The sequence below is a fragment of the Coturnix japonica genome, chromosome 22 (assembly GCF_054131305.1).
Source record: "Coturnix japonica strain WE chromosome 22, WE-NBRP24, whole genome shotgun sequence".
NCBI classification, from domain to species: domain Eukaryota; kingdom Metazoa; phylum Chordata; class Aves; order Galliformes; family Phasianidae; genus Coturnix; species Coturnix japonica.
In genome coordinates, this window is record NC_140684.1 from 6,232,957 (window position 1) to 6,255,351 (window position 22,395).

A 22,395-nucleotide genomic window follows, 5' to 3' on the forward strand; every position below is an offset into this window, starting at 1 on the left:
TTAGTAGAGTGGAAAGATAGATGATCGCGGCCAACCCACCATTTGTCAATCCGGGGCTGTGCTGAAGACGGTGATTTCCTCGTCAACGCTTCATAAGCAAGGTCAGAGGGAACAGATACTTGGATAAAAAATTCAAGGCATCAGCAGAAGGACCCAGCCACGATCCTCAGATTCTGAAAGAGAAGAAGGGGTTGTTTGTGCAATTAATGGGCCCAGGATAACAACCTCCGTGTCCACCAGTAGATGTGGCATTTACAGCTCCTAAGCATCAAGACTTGAGAAGATAAATAGGAAATCAGGGCACCGCATGAACACACGAGGAAACAGTGCAAAATAAATACATGCCAGTTTTGCTACCAGAGACCCACTGCAGCACTGCCTGGATGCTCAGAGCTGTGCAGCAAATGCCAAGCTGTGAGCTGCAGCCAGGGAACACATAATTAATGTGATTAGGAGCACACAGAGCTAGCATGCTCTGCTGACTGAAAAGCCCAGTAGCATAATTACTGTTTTCTGTACTAGCTCTATGTCTGAACAAATCTCAAAGCCTGGTTAGTTTTAGACTGCTGTGTAAACGTCAATAAAAATCCCAGAAGTGCCAGCTCATCAGCATTCTCAGGCACAGAAATGGTGAAAATATCACTGCATTTCCATGCCGTTAACATCAGGCAAAGAAGTCTCCTTTCTCCAGTCTAACCTTAGAGTTAGTAATAAGGTAACATCTCCCCCAAGTGAATGCTTATTATGAAAGCTAATTAATTGCTTTCCAGTAATGAGAAGTCTTTGGTGTTCAAAGAAAGCAAAATTCACTACACAGGAATTACACAGTGTTTATTCAAACAAAGCTCCCCCCCCATTGAAAGACCTGGTTCTGATTAACATCGTTACAAATAAAACCTAACAAACTGAACATACATACAGAACACATATAGGAAGGAAACGCGTGCTGAAATCAGTCAAAAACCTATAGTATTAATTGAAGTGAAAACTAAAGCAATGCTTTGTAGTTGCCTAGATTTCCCTGGGGGATGGAGAGTCAATGCTTATCTGCCTTCCTCAGAAGAGACAATTTTGATTAATATCAGACCCATCTGACTCAGTCTATTAAACCCTGAAGGAAGGATATTCTTCAGATATAAAAGATATGTCTTTGATTAATAATTCTACCATATTGCCATTCCAAGCATTAACTGCATGGCACCTGTGGAAAGAAAAAGCCTTTGAATTCTACAGAAAATAACTAACTCCTGCTAATAGACCTGCTCTCCTTCGTCCAGATCTGAAGGCTGCACGACACTCTCCCTCCCATCCTCTGCAGAACAAGTCCAAGTGCCAAGGTTGTCACTATTTTCTCGCAAAGACGACACAATGGTTATGTAATTCAGGTTTATGTATAGCAAGAAAGCAAAGTTACTTCAGATTTTCTGAATGCTTTGTCTAAAGATACTGACAATCTGTCTAGAGGATCCTCTATAGTGCTGTCACAGTTTAATAGACCACAAGAGCCTACAGCATCATGGCCATTGGGTACACTCTTAAGCTAGCAGGGGCACGTCTTCAGAGAAATGCATTAAATCACTCATCCCACTACACTGGGCTACAGTGCACGGTGTAACTAATGCCAAATTGTCATATGTAGAGCAGGGAAAAAGTCAATGTAACATCCTCTGAGTTTTTCCTGGAAGTCTGTAGCTTTGATCAAGCAGCACGAGCCTTCTCATCCTAGCTGAGCATTTCTCCTGATGCTCGCAATCAACCTCTTGCTGTATTCTCTGTAGTTTACAGGTTTGACGTCCAGTGCTGTAGCCTTAATACGAGATTCATCCTGTGAAAGGAAAGAAAAAAAAATAGCATGCAGAAAGAATACTCAGTGCCCGAGGCATTTGGTTCTAACCTCTCTGCCCTGGTAACTCACTGTTCGTGGTACCAGGATTAGCTGGGAGAGCAGACAACTCCCAGAGCAGCTACACTGCCTTTCATTTGGAACCAGCCATGCTGGAGGAACCAGAGAGGAAATGGCTTTAAAGGCAGAGGATCCTCCTCTGGTGCCCAGGATTGACAGTGGTTGCTGTAAGTCACTTGAAACTTCACCCCACAAAGACGAGAGGAGGAAGCCATCTCTTATGGCAGCGCTGCAGAGGATACTTACATTGTACGTCTCCAGTTTTACTCTGATCTTGAACTCATACGTGTTGAAATTTGCATTTTGAAAGACTTCTTCAAACGCCTGCTCGTTCTGCAAGGAGGACAAAGAACAGATACCAGCTGCACACACTCAAGCTTCTGGTAGTGCTATGACCCTTCACAACAGCTTATCTTTTGCTAGCGTTCACAAAATATAGGAACCAACTCATTCATGCACACAGACCTGAAATTACCCCCAAATTTTACATGCCAACATCACAGCTTAAAGCTTTTGAAAGTACAGTTCAAGGTGGAAAAAACTTGTTAGAGATCTAAACAAAATAAGGCAGAATTGTAGCGAGCCTGCAGCCAAACAGAGCTAACTAATTCCCTGTTAGTTGTCTTATCAGTCGTTCAATTTCTCTGCTTATCCATTGAGGCTGTGTGTATCCTTCATATCTTGACTGACCCACTTAAACAATGATCTACAGAGGAGTGGATGCATGTTTTGAGCATCTTTTATAGCCATTAGAAGGCCATGTCACATTTACAACATAAGCTACTTCTAATTACCATATGAGCACTAAACATAATAATCATTTATTGCAGACAATTTGTCAAAACAATAGAAAAGAATCAGATGAGCTGAATACTGGAAAGTTTGTTCTTGTAAAAATGTGTTAAAATCTTTGCTGATGTTCCACAAAAACGTTGCAGCCCCATTGAGATGCAGACGTGTCATTATTCATACATTCATCCACCCAACACACTCGATCAGTGCATCCAGGAGAAGGTGGAGCATCCCCTTCACTCTCATTCCAAGTGTTAAAGCTGCTGGTTTGAATGTGCACAGTGCTATTTTGCACCACATTGTGATTCTTCTAAGGTTCAGAAAGTGCAACAAACGAAAGCAAACAGAAGTAGCAAGCTGCAGACTGCAAAATTTTGGCACATCCTTCCTGAATATTGAAAACCCTTTCCTGAGACCATCACACGGATTAGAGGATAAGGAAGGACATTTTATCAAGGATTTGGCTTCCGTTTCTACCTCTGCCACAAGCTATACCAACCATTAGTGAGTGGAAAATGCTGCTAGCATCGCAGTCACTGCTACCCCACATTAGTTTTTAGACTAACAAGTGTGGTAGAGAAGGAGATGAAAGACTTGGCACGCACATGCTTCACACAGTCCCTGGCTGTACGTGGACTCAATACACACTATAAGCAGCAGAAAGATTTCCACTGACTTCACAGGGCACTGGATGAGGTCTTCAGAGAAAAACCACTAAGATGAGCTTACTGAAAACACATCAAGTACCATATTTAAAGCTCGTAAAAGTGTCAAATCAAAAACAATTTCTCCCGGAACACAAAGCATTCCTGCTCAAGGGCTCGTTCCATATTATGCTCCATTTTCTATCCCCGGCTGTTTCCATTAGGCAGCTCTTCAAAAGACATTACATGTTTGTATGGTTGCATAGGATCTGCTGTCTCTCCTCCACTCTCTTTGGCATTAAAAGTGACTAAGAAATTTTGTTTGAACTCTAGCAGAGATTAAGCATGACTGAACTAAGACAATATTGACAAGATAATAATGTCTGAAAATGGAAATTGAGAAGTGCAGGCACACCTAATTAGAATGCCCTAGGAATACATCTTCCTACAGAACAGAGGTGTCCAGCCTGCAGGATGCCTCAAAAACTTGTAGCATACAGACCACAAGCTTTGCATCACTCACCATAAAGAGTAAAAGCGTGAGGTTATGGGAAAGCTAGTCCTGCTTTACAGAAATGGCTCAGGACCACCAGGATTACAACCTCCTGGGATCCCAGAGCCAAGCAATGGGCTAACCACCAACTGGAACAACTGTGGAGCCCTCATACCAGCCATACTATAGGCTCAGCGTGGGAGCACAGCAGCATTCATAGACAATACAAATTGTCTATGTCACATAATGCATTTTCCACAGTATTAAAAAATATAAAACAAAGCCCCACAGATACTGTGTAGTAGTCAACTAAAAGAAAGAGAAGATTATTTTGGTGGGAAGAAAGGAAAACATGGCAGAGAAGCACAGAGACAGAGCAAAGAAAATACTGTCTGTTAGCATTTAATGGCTTACAGCCATGTTAAAAACCATTCTAATCTGCCAAAGAAAGATTACTTAAGCATCTCTGCAAATGACCTATTTTAAAAGTCATGGTTTTTTGTACTGCCCTCAAAGTTTCTGGTAATACATGGTGCAAAAAGAGCCTTCAGAAATGGCCTGACACGCAAGTCCAAAAAGCTTCCTGCCTACTTACAAAGATACATACAAAGTGTTCCGGAGCTTTTTGGTTTTGTAAACAATTTTTTGGAACGCATGAGGGATAGCGCTGCTCGCATTCATGCCTTGAACAGTATTGTGCAGATCTTTCCAATCTAGGTACAATAAAACAGCCTGTCCTTTCTACTGCAGTCAGTGTGTTACAGCTGTCAGCCCTCTGAAGCCTGTAGTTCTAGGGACAGGAAGACAGCTGTCTCTCAAGGTCCAGGTGACAGGGACAGGCTGATCTTCAGTCTAACAGCCAAAAGAGCTCAGAGGTAGACAGACTGATTGTGGGAGCAAACGATGGGGGAAACCAGGCAAATCTCTGTTCTCCAGGCAGATGGCCCGTGGAAAATAATCCTGAGAAGAGTAAACAAGTCCCTGCCAAGAACTTCAGAATAGAGAGAAGTGATGATTTGTGAACTCATAAATGATTCTGAAGTCCAACATCTGGAGAAAGCCTTTGGCCACTGGACCTCTGAATTGGCCTATCAGCTCAGACCATGAGCAATATCAACTTCTTCTCAGATAAATCCCTTTTCTTGCCAGAAAATCCCTTTCTTTCACATGAGCCTTTTGTATTTGTTTTAATAACGCTACTGATTTCTACTACAGCAACATGAACACAACCCAATGCCCTTGGACTGGGTTACGAGTACAGCAGGTATGCACACAGGGATGAGACCATGCTCCCAGCTGCATCAGCACTGGTTCTCCACAAGCAAACTGCGTCTTGCCCAAGTTGTGCTCTGGGTCAACATCACAGGAATAGTTCCTTACCAGGAGGATCTCAGAGGTCTGTTCAACAGCAAGGTGTGAAAAACACAGACCCACTTCTCAGCATTTACTACAAATGTAATAAGGTAAATGACTGACCTTTTCCTTCAGCTCTCCCAGGAAAGTAGCACTTTGCCCAAGAATGAATTCTGCTGACTCTTGGAAACAAGTCACCCACTGGTAATCTAGAGAGTCTGCAATGGTCACCTAAAAAATACAACAATAATAAAAACAAGGAACAAGAAATTCCATCCAGTTGCACTGACTTCTATGAGCAACAGATAAAAGTAGTATTTGTTTCACAGCTCAAGAACCCTGTGCACTTCTCATCACTGAGGGTGGAAGACAATTACTTATTATTTTGCTTTTCAAAAGAGCTCAACAGAATGTCAGAGTCGTTTAAAGCACGTTAATATTGTCAGCATGTTGTGTCACAAGAAGAGGCCAACAAGATCACTGCAATAAGCACCGATAGACATTCAGCTCCTTTTCCTCTATCATTGATGAGCTATGAGTATGAACAGGTAGCCCAGAACAGTAACAACCAAGGGTGACACCAGCAAGATTGAGACCTGCATTTATTTAGAACTCGGGCATAAATACATGTGATGCTACGTTATGAGACAACTATCAAAACGTTCAAGGACAAGACAGAGCAATAAACAGATCAAGTACCAGCCTCATCTGTGAGGCTGTTTTGACAATTAGGAATGCAAAAATAGGAGACAAACTGTTCCGAAGGCCTTGATTGTAACCTCAGTATCCCTTTTATATTCTAGGAGAGTGACTCTGCTACATTAAGTAGTTTGTGTATTCCTAGAAGTTATCTGCTAGAAATTATTCAGAAGCAGTTTGTGTTTTAGTGAGACTGCAGGGATAGTTCTCTCTGCATGCCCACCTGGCACAGCATTTCTAAGAAGCAGATACAACACAAATGTACAGTGTAAAAACAGAAGAAGGTTCAATGCTTATGGGGTAAGCAAGCATCACAATAATCCTCACTGCCTTTCGAAGCAAGCTCCATTAAAGCTTGAGACAGAACAATACCTACAAAAGAAAATGTACTAAATATAGGTAGCAGCTGTAAAAGTGCAATTACTGCTCTCCAGAAATGCCATTTTACTTCAGTTTATCTTCACTACTGAAGAGGCGTAGGCCATCTGTACTCTGCACTGCATAGTACACTTGGAAACCAGAATCAACTGAGCTAGCATCAACTTTTTGGCAAAGAGAAAAGCTTTTAATTGGAGAGCTAGGAAAACAAACTGCTTATCAGCTCAATGAAACATTCCTCACCCAGGTACAGACACGAGTCACCTCAATACCCTCTAACCCACAGGCACCTCTGGAGAACACAGCAGCCTAACACCCTGTTCCATCAAAAGACTTCTATCTGCACTGCCCAGGGAGAGCAGGGAGAAGCCCTGCCTGCCCTCATCAGCTCACTTACCAGCAGCATCAAGCGGTACTTGAAGTTGGGGAATTCACGATCGCACTTCTCGCAACGATACAGTCCATTCTGTTGGTCTATCACTTTCTTATTGCAATCCTGAGAGGGACAGGCCTGGTACATGCAGTTCTCTTTCCGCAGATGTACTATTGTGCCCACACAGCTAAAATAATCCGCCTAGGAGAGTGAGTGTGCAACATTAGCCTCAAAATACTCAGTGTTTTCCAATTCTGAATTAACTACAAAGCAAGGCGTCCATACTTGGATATTTAGGATTAGAAAGCTTAACAGCTATGGATTATTGGAAAACTGTAAATCAACCCCTGTCGCAATCATTTCCAGGCTTCCATTATGTTAAATAAAGCCCCTAGAGCAAGATTATTCTGTGTTTCCATTGCAGGGAACTCCGATTGCTAGGTTTTCTTCAGATAAAGCACATTTGTTTCTCCATTGTGTCTGTTCAAATCTCTGCTTTTTCACAAGATTAAGATTCTGCACTTTCCTATGCTTCTTTTAGGAGTCAGTACAAAAACCAGAAAGCCTACTGTGTAGTATTACAGATAAGTGTTTGATTAAACTATAGCCCACAGAACAAAATACCCACTCACCACACCAAAATCATCACCCTAATGGTTTAAGACCACAGTCAAGTCTTTCAGCAGATGAACAGGGGTTAAGAACCACATGCAAGAAAGGCACTGGTAATTCAGCTGTTTCCTGTGGAAGTTCTTTATCTAGATCAAAGTTTTTCTCTATCCTGAATGGCTTAGTGCTAACATTTTGGAAAAAAACCACAATTATATGCTTTTAAAAATGTATTGGAACAAGTCAAGAAGCATTTCAAGCTTAAGAAGGCTACCAGGCTAGAAAACTGCAGACCTGGGTCTAGATTTTCTATTGAGCAAGGCTGCCTTGAAAACCCTTCCTAGAAACGCACCTGTTTGCCCTACAACACTTTGTGTTATTTATATTAGCATCTTTGGGGTGGTCTATTTGGCACTATTTATCCAAGACTTAGAAATCTCTCGTACACATAGGATCATGTTGCAACATCAGCAAAGGACTTGGATTCAGTGCATTGGTTTGTTTGGCTTTTCTTGTTTACAGAATAAGCACACAGCCCAACAACTGGACTCTCCCAATAAGCAGAACACCAAGGTTTCCTTCCCGCCCCCCTCAAACACACAAGGCTTGCAGTCAGCTGCCATGCCTTACCTTATCTCCTTGTCCCAACCTCTCTGATTTGGCTTCAAACAAGGTTTTCCAGTTGGTAGCTACCCCCGACGCTGACCCACCTCTCACATCAGAGATGGAGGCACATTCCAGAAGCTGTCCCTCAGAGTCAAACCTGGAACCACAAAGATGCATTGCTATTTTTGATGGCAGTCCACCTTATCATAAGCTTACGTTTAGTTTCATGTACTTAATACACGAAGGATTTTTTTTTTCTTTCCTTAAAAATCAATGATTGCAAAGGAAACAATTACAGTAATTTGTGTATACTGCAAACAAAAATAGCATTTCAGAATAAGTTAATACTCTGACTTAATTAGCATAGTATTTTATAAACCCACAAAAGGAGGGCAGCTTTGTTCTATATAACTGCAATTTGTTTGCCAGCTAGTGGTCAAACCACGCACTGCATGCTTCTTAAAGGCAGTCAGATAACAAGATTTAAGGGCATCAAGATATTTCCATAATTAAAATTAAATTACACGCTACCATTATCATTGCAGCAGCTTCAAAAGGAAAAGCAAATAGCATTGAACAAATTATGCCTCCTGTGTTAAAATAAGAAAGCACTCCTTTTCTGAAAAAGGTTGTACTATCATCCCATTCAGCGTCTTTTGTGATGTGAGAAACACCAACAGAACTCAAAAACGGAATGTAATTAAAATGTGACAGCAATAGCTAAGACCCACAATCAATTTCATCTTCAACAACCCTCTGAAGTATAGAAGCAGCTCTGCTCAATCTGAATAATGGAGAACGCCGACAAATATTTTATGCACGTTTAAAGGATTTGGGCAGAATGTGAGCCCAGGATTCACAATAAGTGACGCAGTAGGGACTTCACCCCATTAGCACACACACCAAATCTCACTGTCTTAGTAGCTACAGCAGATAATTTAGCAACTACCTACGCTAGAAGCAGCAGTGAAGCACTAAGAAGTCACTTGGTTTTCCTGATAAAAATAAAAGTGTCATTTTGTTAATTGAAAATATCTGTTAAGGGATAGGCACTAAGAAGTCAACATAGTTCCCACAGTTCATATTAACAGAGGAAGCAACAAAACTCCGTCCTCTCTGTTAATCAGAAAATAGAGTTGGTCAAAAAACAGATTTCTTGCAGTCTTCCAAGACTTTGGGTCAGCATGAGCTATACTCCTATCTTATTTCTTCCAGCATCTGTCATGGAATTAGAGGTTTTCAGAGTGAACTTCTCTTCCAAGAAAGAGAAGTTTCTATAAGCCTGGAACCCATAGCCTATGCTCCTTTTCTTCATTGCTCTATAGACTGCTCAAATGTAAGTATATAGAATAAAACAAATACTCCACAGCAGGAGAAATGAGTCAACACAAGCACACAGTCATACCATCCCCGGAGCTTGAAAGCCTCTGGGCTATCAGGGTTGACAACCACTGTACTTGATGACAGAACAGACAGGCTTCTACCACCAAAATCAGAGACTCGGGCTCCTTTGATGGCTATCACGGGTTGTCTGGAACCATCAAACTTCTCAGCCTGCATGTGTGGAAAACAAAACAAAAAACAAAAACCAAACAACAGAAAGCATTAGTAAGTATGCTCCAGTATACTTGCAGTCATAGTTCACAGATCATGGCAACAGACCAAACCCAAGTCAGGCCATCTTACCGCACTTGGGAGGTACGGTTTTAGACAGCAGCACTGGGAGTCCAGGAAATGTAGCTAACAGCTTTATAATCCCAACACTCCATTTCTTGAGGAAGGGGAGAATCCCTCTATCAGTGCAGCAGCTGCGCACCACCAGCTTGGAGAAAAGGGTCTAATCATCTCCATCAGGAGTTTTAAACAAGGATTTTAGAATGGGAGATGGGCTACGGGAACGAAGGTTTCTCCAAACATGGGTTATTTGATCAAATTAGTCTCGATGGGACATCACTTGACTTGACTGAGACAATCGTGTCTCCTCACCTACAGCTTAAGCATAGGTATGCTGACCAAACACTTTCCTCAGCTTTCCGTTTTCTGTTTTTAATCTCATAAAGCTGATTTAATGCTGTTCAGTTGCTATCAGTTTGTTATCCAACTGAAGTCTGACACTAACAAATAATCTCTCAGCACTAGAGAGGTTATGAAAGGTATAGATTTCCTGGACACCACACCACTTAACAAGCAAGGAAAGGATCATGTGCTTATGGACCACAAATGAGCTGGAGTTAGCAAAAGCACTTGCTGTATCCATGAGATACAAAAAGAACACACACCTTGACAGATAAGGCAATGAGTTATTGGGGAGATATGGACTCTAATGCTAGGTGTGCCAGCCACAAGCCATAAGTCACTTCCCCTCAATACTTATGTTACTTTTACTCTACAACAAAGCAAACATTTAACTTTCTAAATTACAGACCCCTGATCCAAGAGTTACACAAGATGTTCATAACTAGTAAGCTCTCCAATAACAAACTCGTTCAACCTCATAACTTCATGATACCGAACCTCAGTTTACTTCATTTATATCAGCAGATGGTTAACAATGTTCAGCCACCTACATCAGGGCACTCAATCATTTAGCCATGAGGCACCACTGCCAGGCTGGCAGGATGACTCCCATTTTATAGACCAGAACATAAATCTCTAAGTATCTACACCTTGGAAAACAAAGCAGTTTGTTATCAAGACAAAGGAGCAGTTCACAGTAACTACACAAACTTTCCATTCCCAAAGCTCTGACATTTTAAACTCTTAGTCTGAGATACAGCCTTTCAAACCCCTAGTTTAGCAGCAGTTTATTCAGATAACAAGTATCCTACCGTAAGAATAAAGCTCCTCACAAACAAGACATCTGTAGCCATCGGGCTTTTCCATGATCAAACCACAACTCATACCCTTTTCTAAACCAAATACCTGTTATCTACAGTCTTTGTGCCTGAGACATCATGTCTGCAGTTATTCAGAACACATTAGTCAGATCATGTCAGCAGTCTGTCAGAAAAAGGTTATGAACATCACACCTGAATGAAACCAGACAGTCTTTCACCTTCTCTCTACCCCTGATCCTCCAACACCTAGGACTGTCTCAGTACTATGCCCATCTTAGATGACAAGAGCGTGTGTTTCTTCACCCTACACAAAGAAACCTTTGCTTAAGAACAGGTAAGAGAACACATACCTCATTTCCCCATAGCGTAGCTGTCACCAGTTTCCCTGATGTATCCATCAGATGCACATTCCTCTTCGATACCTCCCTATTGCTGGCTTTCACTACAATTTTAGTGACATCTTCATAGCTCTTACAAATTCCAATTACATCTGCAAAAGAGTTACAATTTAGTTAGAGCTGCTCAAGGGTCACAGTTGGGGAATACAACACCACAAGAGAAGAAATCATTCCTAGTGTCAGATTTTTACCTTGTAATATCCCAGCTCCCTATTCAAATCAAATCTGATATGGAAATTAAGTGTATTATGGCAGGAATGCTCCACTACAGAATTCTTCAGTGTTTTAATTTTGTTGACGAATTCATTAAGATATTCATGAATGCAAGCCTCACCACATGAAAGAGATCAAGGCATCACAATCTCTTATTCCATCACACTCTGCCAAAGGACTTCAGCCCCGATTCTTGCTGTGCTTAAACATACCCTTGCTGGTTAAGCAGAAGGCTCTCAGGCACAGGGCTCCAAAATGACTAACACAAAGAAGCACCTGGCTAGTGCCCTTGCCGCAGCCCCCTAGACCAGAAGCTGCAACTTCTTCAAGTTTTGAAGGTTGAACTAAATGACCTCCAGAGGTCCCACCCAGTCCAAACCACGCCGTACTTCCATGAAGCTGGCACGTTTTGGCAGCAAGAGCAAATGCAATGCCCCTTGTGCTCCCTAATAGAAACCTATTTTGAACATCATAGGTCTACCTTTAAAATTCCTAGCTGAATGCCTCTGAATCACACGCATCTTGTGCCTGTGAAACCTGAGCTCCCTCGCCCCCACCCAAGCCTGATTTTTTCCGGAGGACTCTGCCCAACAAATTACAGAAAAACAAACCTCCAATACTTCACAAAGCAAGCCAAAACAGTCATGCAACTTGGACTTGGATGCAACGCGGTATGCCAAAAATCACTACCGAGATAATTAGATAGTGAAAGCAAGCAAGACCATGGAAGGTATGAAACACACACGTGCTGAGCAAGGACACTTTGCTTTCAACACTTTTCCATGGAAAACAATGATCATAAGACAATAAACAAGTAACGTTTACTGTCTTTAGCTTGAAGCACAATTTTGCAGAGAAATCAGTATAAACTGTTCGCAGAACAGGATAAAGACACCTTAACCATAAAAATGCCTTAGGCAATTTTAACAGCAACCACCACAGGCTAAGTCAGCCCAGAAGATCGCCTTCTATTGCTCACTGCCTCCCCACTATTCACAATACTAAAAGTTTCGAAGTCTTATAGCATCTTTCCCTACTCATACTGACCGACAATGGAGTCTTTCGGTGTGTTTTCCAAGTCAGAGATGGATACAAAATCAAACTGAACAGATGGAAGATGCTGGGCATCATCACAGGGCACAACCGAAGTTTCATTAGTGAATGTAATCTCATAATCATTCTTAACAGCTGAATATTGCTTGTTAGCAGTCTTCAAATTGCCTTTGGTAAAATAATATACCTAGAGGAGAAAGCAATGAAACAGTGGATATTATCAGAAGTCAGACAGAGAAAATAGATTGTGATCACCTTTAAAAATCCTTGCCATGCTAAAGTGCCTCTTTTCTAGCTCATGTCAGACCATGATAGCACGACACCACCATACCTTGTTGAGTTCAATCAGAGGAAAGAACTTGTCTGCTTGATCATTGAATGCAGTAGCTCTAATCTCGCCCTGCAGGAAAACAGGAGAGGCGGTCAGAACTGAAATTCAGCATAAGTAAATAAATTATATTAAGAAATCCTTAACTGTGTTAAGTAGCATCAGTTCTACAGACAGCGTGGGCTGCCAGGCTAGCTCCAGACACCTGAGAAACAGACAACGCTCTCCTTACATTTACAGTTATAGCTAGAATGACATATTCCACACCTGACCATCAATTCTCAGATTCAAGTCTCATTAGCATCCCTAGAGCTCCAGAATTACTATCACACAGCCAGCACTGAACAAGTACTGTTGAAACTAGCATTAATTGACGTTACAGGATAGAAAAGTTTGAATAGATCACCTAGCTCCACAAGTTAACACACAGTATCTCGAGCTAAGTCCTGCTCATAAACAATGCCAAATCTTTAAGTGATAATTAATAACAACTATAAATCCCCTAATTTTTTTTGTTGTTTTTACATTTGACTACTAAAAGTACGCGGAGAAAACAAATGGCTGATGACAACACGTTACATTATTAACCTCACATTTTATACTAAATATAATCTTGCAGAATCTTGTTTGTTTTCACGACGGAAGGCGGTAATTTGATAAGAGGTTTGACAAACTGCAAGTTTAGTTGGATTAACCAGATACCATTCCCCAAACAAAGCGCAGATGAAATCTCCGAGTATTACAATAATTTATAGCCTGATTTCCTCGTGAAAATGAAAGCTTATAACTTGGAGGCGACGCTCCTTTCACTCCTTGTTTTGTACCGTGTATCTAAGTAAGGATGAGAGCTCATTCCCAATCAAAAGGAAATGATGACAAACAAAGTATAAGGTTGTCTGTTTCCCTAAACAACCATATTTTGAAGCTGCAAAAATTGAGTCACACGCTATAGACTTTGATGAAAAATAATCAGCAACGCCATACATTTAAGACTTCATTCTGGATAAGGACTGGATCACTGATGTTCGAGTTAATGAATACAGAATATGAACCTCAGTCATAATAATAAAAAAAACACATTTTCTATAACACACTTTATTTCTTCTATTCTGCCTTTATGAAGGGTTCATCAGCGTCTGGTATACGTTATCTTTTTCTCAACACAGAACACTTACACTCTCATCAACCAGCTCTATAGAGAAGAGCTTCCCTTCACCGCGGGAGTTGCTCCACGTGCGGATCTGCCCTTTTTGGGTAACACGAGCACAAATGGTCCACCTGAAATTGTGCAAGAAATAAGAGCTGTTCAATGTCCTCTTTTATTTATATATGTTTGGTGTTTTTTTTTCCTATTTTATTTTTAGAAGAGATTGAATTTACCTTTGGAACTGAAATGACACTATTTAAAAAGCCACAATTTTTCCACTGCACCTCAGCAATTCTACCTGCCTTTCTGCTGCTATTTTAATGTCCTCGACCATTAAAGGCAGCAAGTTATATAGAAAGCAACAACAAAGCTAAACATAAAACATCCAGTAGGACACAGCAGCCAACAATCTTTCTGCAGAGCAGCACGCCTCAAATCTTTCACTCTTCTAGGGTAGATTTCTCATACAACAGCTTGCCTGTTCTGAAGATCCATGCTAGAACTCAAGAGCCCAATTATATGATTTGCATTTAAACTTAGGTAATCAAATCAGTTTGCATAACTTAAAAAAACTGTCATTCACAAAGTAATTACATCCTCAAGCTTTTCAACAAAACAGTAGCCAAAGTGAACAGCTTACCTGAGATGTTTTGTCATTACCTTACCAAAAAAGAAGATCACTTCAGGGAAAAAAGGTGAGTCAAACAGCTTCTCAACTAAAATATTAAAAAGCTATCAAGCTCAGCAGGGTAACTTCACCAAAAATCTCAGACTTTCAGAGTGTTGATGAAACAAAAAGACCAAAACTTGAGCAGCTGTTTCTGTAGGTTTTATGGTTTTGTTGCCCTGTTCCTCTGTACCTCTCCTCTACATTAACAAATAAAGACCAAACGTAATAAAGAATGATTTAAGAGATTCATACATCCCTGTATACATGATAAAGCCAGAAATACCTGGCAAACCATTACAACTCACTTAGATTGGTATGGATTCAAGCTGGCAATGGGCACTACTTTGGACTGTGTTCCCCCTGGTGTCTTCACTGAGCTGGGAGCGCTTGCTTTATTAAACTGGTTTGAGGGAGCGTGGTACTTCGGAGCAGCAGAACCTTCCAAAAAGAGAAAATAAAACAAACACAACAAAGCACACAGCATTTCAGCCAAGCAGATAAAATGCAGGTTAAGATCAACTCATTCAGTGTGCTACAATAGAAAAGTTTGTTGAATCACTCCTACTCGGTCACATCAATTTATTAGGCTGCAAGCAAGACTCAGACCTTAAAAGCACATACGGTGGTGGTGGAGATGTGGTCAGAGTCAGTCTAGGTGGCAAACAACCACTTGGCAGCAAATTGTCTTAAACGTGGCACACTGTGGATCTACACTTGGACAAACAAGTAAGGAATGGCACCCCACAACCAAAGCTTCTCCTGATGCAAGGCAATACTACTCATTCTAAACAGAACCTTGTTAATGTATAAATGTAGAGCCTTTTTCCTTCCTGTCCTTAAAGCTGATGATAAAATAGCAAGTGTCAAATTTTTGCTATTTCAAAATACCAAAATAATTCTTAAACGCCACGGAGAGAGCAGCACCAAGGGTTGGACTTCGATAACCTTATAGCTTTAAAAATAAGCCTACATGTTGCTTGCCTTTTTCAGCATCTTGCTATTTAAAATCTTGATCAAAACACAGCCTGCACCACATAAGCTGTTTGGCCTCAATAGCTCAGCACTGACAACACAACTTTTGGCCTGCTACAAATTGTAGCTGACTCGTGTGCCCACAGAGCACCTTTTCAAGAGTGCAGAATTGCATCAGAGTAGATGTTCAGTTCATGCTGCTTTGTCAGAGCTGTTTCCTATTTGTTTTACTTGGATAAGGGGGAGGAAAATGAGGCAGATTTTATTTTTAAGATTCAAATGACAGTAGCTTCTCTTGAGACAACTCATCTCTTCAAGCTACAGGTTTGTCTGATGTAGTTTCTTCTGCAACATTATTATGGAAAGGGGGTTTTTGTTTGTTTTTTAATGTTTTGTTGAGCACAAACAGAAAGCTGAAATCTCACCCAGGATTATTCATACCTGCTACTGACAAACTGCCATTCTGTTGCTGTGGTTTGTTGGGTGCTGTGTTGGCTGCTGGAGCTGAAGAACGTTGCTGTCCCTGCCCTGGTAATCAAATTGAAAGAGACCATTTAGGACAGTAGGGAGCAGAGTAATTAAAAACTACCCTTCAGCCTTTTTCAGGAAATTAGGTTTGCATGAAAACAGGATTTTAAACACGCTAAAAGTCAGGTGTTACAGGGCACAGCAGCAGTAAGCTATCTGTTAAACAATATTAACACAGAGGACTTTCAGTCAGATCTCTTTCCCCAAGCAACTGCTTTCTACTTAAGAAGAATTCAGCGCTGACAGTTATTTAAAAGGACAGCACTGAAGTAACCCTGACAACTTCTCAGTTTTTACAGGCTTCTATTGCTCTGACAGGTAGTTTCTGCTACTATCTTACAGCAAGCCCTTAAAAAAAAACACACACACACACAAAAATCCCACAGAGTGATCTCCTTGAAATTCAGAAAGGACCAAAAAACCTCTGGGTAAAGTCAAACCTGCAGTTATAGAAAACACTTGCTACGTTTTATTTCCAAAATATGAAGAAATGATGGGGTGGTGGTGTGGAGGTTCTTGGGATACAACAGCATACTGCATACAGAGCATGCCACAGTGAGTACATCTGTTAATAAATCACAAGTACAGTGTGACATACGTAGAAAAACATTACACTACAAAATAATCCAGAGGCTGAAAACTGAGTTAATTTAGAAACAACTATTTTTCCAACATATTTTGCTTCCAGATCATTAAATACCCAACAACTTTGTCTATTAGGACACAGCTAACACTTCAGCCACCAATTTGAAGGACATCCTAAGCCAGGGCAGGCAAAGTCCCCCTGATCTGGCAGTGTGGAAAGTGGAAAAGTAGGGAAATTGAACCCATAAATATCACAAGGAACAAAGCAGAGAATCCCAGAACAGAATGGCAAGAAAGAATGAGCACAGAAGAACACTACTGCTCTGAAGAAGCACAGCCTGATGCTGCTTACTCCACACAGGTAGCCTTCTGGTTACTTTTAATCCAGACCAAGGTATTGGCACAAAACCACCCTGCTCCTGTCATTGCAGCAGTGACAGGAGTCTGCCTAGCAACAGCATGACGTCAAACAGAAACGTGCACTTACTGCAGAATCCACTAGATGGAGAAACCAGAGTTCCCCCTCCTTCAGCTGCCTCACTTACTCAGAGGACTGAATCAGTGCTCAGCCCCACATTCATTGCAAGAGGAAGAGGACAACGCTTAAGAGTAAATATGTCTGGACAGGGAAAGAAGTTGCAAGAACAGTGGTGTGCACGTGAAGGAAACCCAACACTTAAAATACCTCACCACGTTCCTGCTGTATGTATTGGCTTCATAGAACCCAAGACTTTTGGCTACACAGCCCTGTCTAATGAAGTAGCTGTAGGCCCAACAGTGTTATGGAGGGGCCTTGCTATGTCTCTGTCCCAGGGCTGAGCTGCAGCACAAATGGAGGAAGAAGGAGGAGATGCACTTTGAAAGAACACACACCAAAAAGCAATGGTGTAAAGAGCAGGAAGAAAAGCAAATGTATAAGTATACAAGCATTTCTACACTGAAAGATTAATGACAGAAATTAAACATAAGTAGCAAGTAATTGTTACAGTAAGAATGAAGTCCAACATCAGAGCAATTTCAATGAGATTAATGACAGTAATAACATTACCGTGTAGCTTTGTACAAAGAACTAAACTGCTCAATCTTAATTTTCAATACTATAATGAAAAGCTGCCTGAGAAGTTTTTATGGTATGTATCAAGAAGATTGCATCTCCAGCTTCCTTGTTAGGCAGATTAACCACCTACTGCTCAACAGCAAAGTGGCCAAAAGCAATCTCCTCACTGCCTGGGTCCTTCTGGGGTAGGAAAGACTTGAGATCAGTATTTAAAGTAAGATTTCTGTAACTGAAACATTATCTAATGTTAAAACCAAATGAAGCCTAACACCGCCACTGTATGAATTCTGTATGATTGTGTTGGTGTTAAAGTGAAATATATCCTGCAGCCAATTTGGCACCTCTTAACCATCTATATTTGAGGCCTTCATTGTTGAGTACTCTTGTATGTCAAAGTGAAGAACAGAACTTGCCCCAAAATAACTTCAATTCTACCAGAATTTATACTCTTTAAGGAAGCATTTTTGGCTCAGTTCTATAAGACAGAAGATACTCTGTTGTTTCTAAGCAACAATATGACAAGAACGCCATAGTTCACAAGAAACGTGCTCCTGTATCGCACAGGCAAGTGATACAAAAGAAAGACAATACAGTCTGCTCAATAGGTGCTCCAAAAATCCTGGTCTCTACAGCAACTGTGAGATTAAGCCATAAAATCTCAGATGTCAACACATTTTTTAAACAGCAATTAGCTAAGTAACTACCAGAGGAACAAAGGATTCTTTAGGCTCATTTAACAAATGCATCTCTAATTCCCCAGGAAAAAAGGAAAGTTGATGAAGAAAGATGTCTTGGCAACAAAGTCTAATTTCTACTTCAGTTAGGAAAGTAGATCTTAAACCAGAATTGCAGTTATGTACCACCATTTGTCCAAAATATCTTACAGAAATTGCTGTCACTACCGTGTGGTTCCTTAACAGTAAAAGCAAATTGATTCATTTCCACCAGGAGAAAGACAAGCATAAAAAAATAATCCCTGAAAAAAATAAAAGCTATTTGCTGTTGAATTTCAGCCATTATCTGTACGTGTGCACACAGTGGAGAAGCTCAAATATTTTCTTTAAGCATTTTATTATCCTCTCTCTTGTCAGGAAAAATAAAAAACTCCAAGAAGGGAACGTAGATCTGAACATCTCAGGGGAAAAAAAAATACATTATCTTGGAAAAAAAAAAAATCAAAAAACATTTGCCTGAGAACTCATTTAGCGCATGAAAAAGAAGAATGCAGTTATTCACACAACATCAAACTAATAAAGCACAACAGGTCAGCCCAAGGGCCATCCAGCACATCAACATTTTTCAGATGGCAGGAACAGGTGCTCAGGACAGCCTGCATGCTGGCCATGTTTCCATAACCATAAGTCACCTATCTACTTTGGGCAATTTCAGTTTCAGTGCTTCCATTCATGCTGAGGATACATTGTTACATTTAATGGCCTTTAATGGGTTATTATTATTTTTTTGGCACGTAATTGCTGTTTGAACCTGAGCCAGTTTTTGGCACCTACCTCACGTAGCAACATGTTCTATAATTCAGCTATGTGCTGTCTGAGAGGTGCAGTACAGCCTTTGTTTTAGAGCTGTTAGTTGATCATATGAGAACTAAAAGAGTATCAGATGGATTTAGAAAAGAAAGATTCATCATTCTTTACTCATCCCCTCTGTGCCATCTCACAGTTTTATAGATCATTATTACATCTTCCTCCCTACATTTTCTTTCCAGATAGAAGAAATCCTACCTTCCTTGGTTACTCACTCTAAAGAGATACAGAACAGCTTTCACGCACTCGCTGGATCTCTACATAAAGACCACTAACACATAATACAAACCTGTCAATGCTAACACAAAGCACAGACACTTCTCAATACCCCTCAGTGATGGAAGCTTCAGCCAAGATGCTGAGCTTATGAAAATATGAACAAACCCTACTTTGTGTCACACAGACAGTAAGGATTTTCAAGATGAGGACATTTCTGTTCCAAGCATAAGGGAGTCGCACATGCTTGACTGCTTCTTTTTAAATGAGAAGAAAGAAACAGATAGCTGAAAGAGTGTGATAACAGGCAGCCTGCACACAAGAGGTTTCTGTTTATAGAGGATACTCACCTTCGTTGTACGGCACTGGATTGCCAACAGTCCCACCAACCATATCAGCAGTTTTCAGAACATCTAAATCCATCAGTATAACCACTCTCCTACAAACACAATATAGACAGTAATAAAGACACGCTCCCTCTATAAGTCTATCAGGCTCCGAGAATCCTTCTCGTGCAGATATGAGAACCAGCCACTAGGGGCTGATTCTTTGTACAAGGGAACGTGGAAAACAAAAGCTCTGCACTATCAACTTAACCTTCTCATGTTGTACAAGTAGACTTGAAAAAGTATCACATTTCACCAAGGACACTGACAGCAGGCTGAGCAGGCACACAGAAATGCCTTGAAACAATAGCGTTTTAAAAGCATTAAAACCATGCCAAATTTCTTAAGAGAATCCACTCTGCCTCAAAAAGAAGTTGTATTTCCTACACAAAAACATGGAATGAAAACAGATGCAGAAGTTCTGATCGTGTTCTCCCACACAAACATCATTTCTCTCAGATCACTTCTTGCTTTACATCCCTCACTTCTCTCAAAGTCCCACAAAAGATCAAAGATTTCACACAACACAACCTTCCCTGCTTCTTTTCCACAGCAGGTACTTTTAAGTGAATAGAAATGAAGCGGTACAATTTAGAGTATTCCACCTGGAGGCCTTCAATTACTGAGTGACTTTCTGCACTTGCTTACACTGTGTGCTTTCCTTCCTTCACTTATTATTTCCAGAAATGCCTAATCAAAAAGATTTGGCCTTCACTTAGTCCCACAGGAAAGAGCATCCACTAGCACAGCTGCCTTTGTGTAGAACCATACTCAAAGAAGTGCATGTACCTTCCATCTTTCAAGCTGTTGACAATGAATCTGTTAACCTGGCAAATACTGTGCGCCGATAAGCGTTCCTCTTCCACAAGGGGGTTCAGCTGTGTCGCCAGCATGAATGCTACAGGGACAGAAGAACATTCAAGACATTAACACATGTTCGTATTAAAGCAGCTGCCACATCTGGCCTCCTTCCCAGTCCACAAGCATTACATTAGATCTACAACTGGCTCAGTTAAATTAGCACATAGAAAACAGTGTAACAGCTAATAAGTTGCAACCCTGAACATAAATTATGTTGTATTTATTCCCCAAACTTCTAAGTTCTTTATTCCCCAAACTTCTAATGACCGATCTAATCAGTGTTCATATATATTGAAGGTGTGGGAACTAACTGGATGGGGCCAGGCTCTGTAGTGGTGTGCGGCAACAGGACAAGGGACAACAGGCAAAAACTGGACAGGAACACAGGAAGTTCCATAAAAACCATGCAAAAGAACTTCTTTACTGTGAGGGTGCCAGAGTAATGGGACAGGATACCCAGGGAGCTGGTGCAGTAGCCTCATCTGGAGATATTCAAGACCCACTTGGACATTTTCCTGTTCAAGCTATTGTCATGAAACTGCTTTAGGAGGTGGGTTGAACTCGATGATCTTCAACCTCTGTGATTCATAGAATGGTTTGGATTGGATGGGACCTTTAAGGCCATCCAGTTCCAACGCCCATGCTACAGTCAGGGACACCAACCACTAGACCAGGTTGCTCACAGCCCCATCCAGCCTGGCCTGGAACACCTCTAGGGAGGGGGCATCCACAGCCTCTCTGGGCGACCAGTGTCTCATTACCTTCAGAGTAGAGAATTTCTTTCTAATATCTAGTCTAAACGATATGCTTTTATGACCGTATACTACCGTCAGAAGAAGACTGAACTAAATTACTTTAAAAATCGGCATTACAAAACCACACATAGAATGGCCTGAGCGTTACAACGCAGCTGCACACTTGAGGCAGAGCCTGTGCTCCCCATACACAGCCCACTCTCCTTATGTATTGATTTGATTGCTATGGACCCTGAGCAATATACTGAACCATTGGTAACACCACACTTACAAACAGCTCATACTCACAGGACAGAGTGTTCACCCCATCGCTCATCAGCACCCGGTACCGTGGAGGCCCATTTCCTGTGGCAATAGCCCTTGTGTTCTGTGGGAAAACACCAGCTTGTCACTTCTACTTACAACCTTAAGTTCTTCAAAACCACTCAACGATGCTTTTAACAACCCCAATACTCACAATGACTTGCAGCACGGGCTTGATGATGTTCTCTCCCTGCATTATAGCCTGGAAAAGAGAGGAATAGACTGGAGACGGTCCCACGATGTGCACTGACACCGAACTCTGAGGGGAAAAGGCCCATCGGGCAGCACTGGGCCTCTTCCCGCTCCCTTCCCACCCCCACAACAAGCCCAGACGTGACGCAGTCCTCACGATCCCCTTCAACCTTCACTCCTAACCCCATCCCAGCTCCCCACAGCCCCTATTCCCTCACCGCGATGGCTCCTTCGCTCAGCCTCACGCTCATGGTTCAGCTCTGTTCTCTGCTCCGTCCTCCCCGCGCTCCTCCGCTCCTGCCGCCAAATCCTCCCGCCGCCCCGAGCCTCGCTCCTCCTTCCGGCGCGTCTATAACGTCACACCGCGCGCGCACCCAAACTCACGCTCCTATTGGCTGCCCTCAAGCTGTACGGCGGAAGTGCAGTAAGGTTGCACCACTGGGCGCCGCCATGATAACGCTAAGGGGGAGCGGCCTATAGCACGCTCCTATTGCCTGCCCCAA

General features: G+C 41.5%; 1 protein-coding gene across 1 annotated transcript; it reads right to left on the reverse strand.

The window, feature by feature from the left end:
* Positions 1–810: 810 nt before the first annotated feature.
* On the reverse strand, positions 811–22,222 carry RPA1 (replication protein A1). Its single transcript, XM_015880648.2, has 17 exons — positions 22,111–22,222; positions 21,855–21,902; positions 21,686–21,764; positions 20,571–20,679; positions 19,746–19,834; positions 15,910–15,996; positions 14,802–14,934; positions 13,855–13,957; positions 12,683–12,751; positions 12,346–12,538; positions 11,038–11,177; positions 9,256–9,404; positions 7,875–8,007; positions 6,660–6,836; positions 5,309–5,416; positions 2,150–2,236; positions 811–1,825 (listed from the first exon to the last, which is right to left on the reverse strand). The coding sequence occupies exons 1-17, from the start codon at positions 22,141–22,143 to the stop codon at positions 1,718–1,720; spliced, it is 1,845 nt and encodes a 614-aa protein (XP_015736134.1). The 5' UTR covers positions 22,144–22,222; the 3' UTR covers positions 811–1,717.
* Between the last annotated feature and the right edge of the window lie 173 nt (positions 22,223–22,395).